General features: G+C 30.4%; 1 protein-coding gene across 1 annotated transcript; it reads left to right on the plus strand.

The window, feature by feature from the left end:
- The first annotated feature begins 1,051 nt into the window (after window positions 1–1,051).
- On the plus strand, window positions 1,052–1,777 carry Tsp_08480 (conserved hypothetical protein). The gene is made up of 3 exons (XM_003375443.1): window positions 1,052–1,144; window positions 1,319–1,480; window positions 1,685–1,777. Exons 1-3 carry the CDS (start codon window positions 1,052–1,054, stop codon window positions 1,775–1,777), a joined length of 348 nt encoding a protein of 115 aa, XP_003375491.1.
- The last annotated feature ends 3,217 nt before the right edge of the window (window positions 1,778–4,994 follow it).

Here is a 4,994-nt window from a genome sequence, read left to right on the forward strand (position 1 = left end):
AATACGACTCAAATTAATTATTCTTTGATTTCCAAAATTGTATAAATGAAGGAAATCATTTTAATATAATTTAATACTATTATATTGGGTGCGATCAGGGGAAATAGAAGAGTTCAACTGAGCTAAGAAACTATGGAATAGCATTTTAATAAAATGTGTTATTCATTTTCATGTTACAAATCTCATAATATAGTCGAAGCATGATTTAATATGGAGACAACAATATTTTCCTTTTGTGCAAATTTTATTTATTTAAAGCAGTGCATTAGTCAGCAGCGCATATATAAATTTTCCATTCAAACATTTCGATATTGCAGTTTTATTATTTTCACACTTTTATCTATAAAACAGTTTTATCAAAAACAAAACTTTGCTTTTATGATATTATTCATTTCAATGACGAAAGGAAAGAATTTCAATATGTATAAACGGTAAGTATTTAAATAAAAATATTATGAAATCTAAACAAATATAATGTTCAAAATAAAAGATTAAATGGCAACAATAATTTGTCTACTCTTAATTATAAATAGAAAAAATGTTTTATTTCAATCGGCAGTGGAGACGTACGCATGTTCGTATTCCACTGATGGTTGATGTGTTGGTTTGGGTATATCCAGTATCCAGTTCGTAATGCAAATTCTCGGGATCATGATGATAATGCTTGCGAACCCATACGCGCCGTTGAACGCTCTTCAACTGAAATAAAGGAGCTGCATTAACAGTGACGAGACGATCAACGGCCACTCCACTCTTTTACAATTTTTCGGATAAAGTTCATACAGAAAATTGCAAAAAAATTACGTATGTGAATTATACAATGATATATTTTAATTTTCATGCTGAAGTACAGCGGACGCTTTACGATTTTCAGCTTTATTGTTCTTTTTGCTTCAGTGTACTGTGAAAGGGATCGTCCATAAATTGAAATAATCCAAATAATTTCCGGTCCGGATTTGTTGAGAATTCCAAAATACTCAGCATCCACTGTTTTCACTTATTTTATCTATATCTCGTCTACTTTGTTACATTGCTGTTTTCAAATTTGCATATGTTGTGTGGCATTTCCTCTACAGATGTTACAACTGCTGTTCAAACTGGCTGGCAGCATTTTAGAAGCTTTGAAATGCTCAAATCATCATCAGTTTCCACTTTCTCTTTTCTTTTCGATTATAAAATTTATTTTTCGGTAGACATTTCTTTTAAATGTGTTGTATTCAAAAGTATGGATACAAAATAAAAAATAAATGCCAATCATAATAGTAATAATGTCCAGGGATTGTTATACATAGAATAATTATTTCATACTAATTGGCAGTGGAAACGTCCGCATGTTCGTATTCCACTGGAGGTTGTCTTGCTGGATTCTGCACTCTTGTATGTCATAGGTTTGACATACAAGTTGTCCAGCCGCTATTTGTACAGTATTCTACTGTGCCAAAATGACGGAGTCTGCGTTTTACCAAACGCCATTAGAAAAGTTATGCATATTCTTACACAAAGTTTTCATACAAGAAATTTGTTTACCTTCATTATCATTTTATTGTATTTTTTTAATTTTTTATCATCAAAGAATTTTGGTAAGTTACAATTTTTGACTACGTAATTCTGTTTTCAGCACAAGAAAGCAGTGTGCTTATATATTTAGGTGAAAAACTTTTTTAGATGAGTTCTATTTTTGTAGGTCATTTTTGAATATTCAAATTCAAACTTAAGACATGCGGAGGCCGGTTTTGACAAAGACAGTGGTTTTGTTAGGGCGTTTTTTGTCAGATAGTTTATGTTTTGACTTTATTTTAAACGTCAATGTCATTTTTGAATTTTGAAATAACTGTCAAATATAATAAATAAAAATAATAATACTGTCAAAATAAATTAAAAAAATATTCAAAATGAAAAATAAATGGCAATAATATTAATCATAATAATAATGTCTGGGGGTTATTATAAATAGAAGAATTATTTCATATTAATTGGCAGTGAAAACATCCGCTTGTTCGTATTCTACTCTTGTTTGTTGATTTCCTGGATTGCTCACTTTCATAAAGACCAAAAAATTAGAATCAATCCTGGCACCTTTGAGGGCTTGTCAGCTATATAATGCCTTGAGGTGCAATTGGAAGATGTGAGTTTTTTCAACTGACACCTTTTTCATAACATCTTATATAGACAATACAGAACAGCAATTATCATAAATTATTAATTAAATGCAATCGTTTTATTTTAATTTGACGTGCGAATTTTAATTATGCTCTTGATTGTACAATTTATTTTTCATAAATATATTACTTTTAAATATGCTGTATTCAAAGATATAATGTAATATTATATTATATAATATGCATTAAAAATAAATAAAAGTAATTATTTGCATTAATTATAAATGCAAAAATTATTTCATCACAAACGGTAGTGGAAGCGTCTATTCTTTCGTATTCCACTAGTGGTTGATTCGTTGGATTGTGCACTCGTAAGAAGTGTGCAACCTAATGGATATAGTTGCGGGCTTGTCTGCTATATGAGGCCCCAACGTGAATATGTCGAGCAAAATTAGCTGTAAAGATATTGCTGTTTGCTCAACGTGCTGATGCGGTGAAAGCTGTTTAGCAGAAAATGCATGCAAATTTTTATTCCATTTCTATTCGTATGCTTTAGTTTCGATGATTGCTGGCCTACGGCGTGCGGTGAAAGTGCGACGACGATTCTCCTGCGATGAAGATGGTGGAATAACATTTAAAACGTCTTTGCTTTTCATTTATTATTTTTTATTTCCTCAAATTCATTCATTCAATTAAGCTGTTATTTATAACTTTTACTGCGCTAGCAGGTGAGCATTTGATTTTATGTTTCATATTTTAATCGATTCGAAAAATGATGAAGATGCGGGCAACATGAAGCAGAAATGGAAAACAAAAGGTATACAGGGTCTCCCGTGGGTCCCTATTTTATATGTCTGGTATGAGGATACTTCGAAAGGGTAAAGTGATCCCCTAGTTGAATTAAGCTAAGGACAAACCTGTATGGTTGAGATTTCAAATAATGCAGTGTGTGGGCTTTGACGCAGCAAAATCGTTGTATGCAATGTTTTGAAAATTTCATTTGTTAACTATTATTTATTTTCATATATCGCTTAGCTTAATTTCAAGACGCACATTTTTTAATTGTTTTTATTAACCAATCATGGTATTATTAACCAATTTTTTAACCAATAACCAATTGGTGAGAAATTTGCTAAAACTCCAATTTAGCAATATTGATATCTGTAAAAGTATTGTAAACAGCAACATTGTAATAAACTTTGTAATCAAAACGAATCGTTTTGAATATATGATATTTCTGAACCGTTGTTAGTTATTATTGAATGAAATTGTTTAAATAAAAATGTTCAAAATTATCAGAATTGCTTTAATGCATAAACAAAAGCAGCATCAATTTTACTGAAGATATAAGATTTTTTGATGAGAAAATTTCTATTTATTAAAATTATTTGCTATACACCCTTATCAAACTGTTTCAAATATTACCATCTCTATTATCTGAATTCAAATAGCTTCTTTGTCATCCACATGAACAATATGTGAACGAATGCGCCATCAGAAAGAAGTACTGGCGACAAAAATGTGACAGATTTATTTACATGATTGCAGGATATACACGAATTTTCACTTTATGCAATTTATAAGCAACTCAATCTCCACTATGAGCATACGATTAATGATGAAGCATTGGATGCTGTATGAGAAATGTAATTTCAGGGACAATTCAATTGCCGGGAAAATAGAAAATATTGTTTTACAGAATAATAACAAAATAATCAATCTACTTTGCACGTAATTTTCACGCATATTTTCTATATCATCATCAGTTGTTTAAAATTATTGAAACGCATTTTCAAAGTTATTTATGAATTATTGATTATTTAATGTGCCCTGCTTTTCTGAACGACTCAGCTGTAGCGACAAGGATAATAGTTGGTTACTCTATTTTTGAATGTATTTCAAATAGATCAGTTTTGGGGAAAAATCTTTTTATTATGTGTTTGCTAATTTGCTGTACAATAACCTTGCAATATTTCAGATCAACAGCATATTCAGCGTTCAGCTGCCCCTGAAATTCAGGTGCGCAAATTCAGTTGTACAAAAGGCGGCGATTCAGCTTGAAACAAAATCACTAACAAATCCATAAAACAGTTATGGATGAACATTGATTTAAATCATAATAACACAACAGAAATGGAAAGAAATTTAGATTAACGAAGATCAAGAAGAGTCTGATAAGCATTCATGACTCAAAAGGGAATTGTTCTACATTCTACATAAAATACTTTATTAAACTTAATGAAATCGTAATAACTTTCAGCAATTAATAAAGTTCACCATAATGTTTCTATACCATTACGCTGTAACAGAGCAAAAATGAATTTACATCACCAAAGATTAGGTCAGATTATTCTACGTTGAATATTATGACTATAAATACTTCCTTGAGCTTGACCTACTTTTCAAAAAGTACTCTTCACAGTTAGCTATTCATAGTCTTCATGATAATATGTGTGATGTACACTATTCAAGAACTGCAATAAAGTCTCCCATTCAATATCATCAATAGTTGAAAGGTAAGTCATTTTTACAATTGTACTAACGTTCTTCATAGATATCACTACAGACAATATGTTAGTTCCAAATTAATGGATTTCAGCTTCAGATCAGCTTCACCGTCTGGATGGAGAATATTTTTTATGTAATCAACTATACAAACCAATGAAAATCTCGTTGCGCTACGCAGCAACTTAGTTAAAATCTCATTTTAGAAAATATGATTTATGTAAGAAATATTACGTTGCAATAAATGCTCAATAAAAAACTCGTAAATTTCATTGTACAGTAATTGTAAATCGTTATCATTGACTGCAGTAGCTCAAATAAAACATCTGAAATTCATGCAACCTGCATTATGTAAATAGAAATCAAGTACAAATTGCATATTCTTCTGTT

The sequence above is a fragment of the Trichinella spiralis genome (genome assembly GCF_000181795.1).
Source record: "Trichinella spiralis strain ISS 195 chromosome Unknown Scfld5, whole genome shotgun sequence".
Lineage (NCBI taxonomy): Eukaryota > Metazoa > Nematoda > Enoplea > Trichinellida > Trichinellidae > Trichinella > Trichinella spiralis.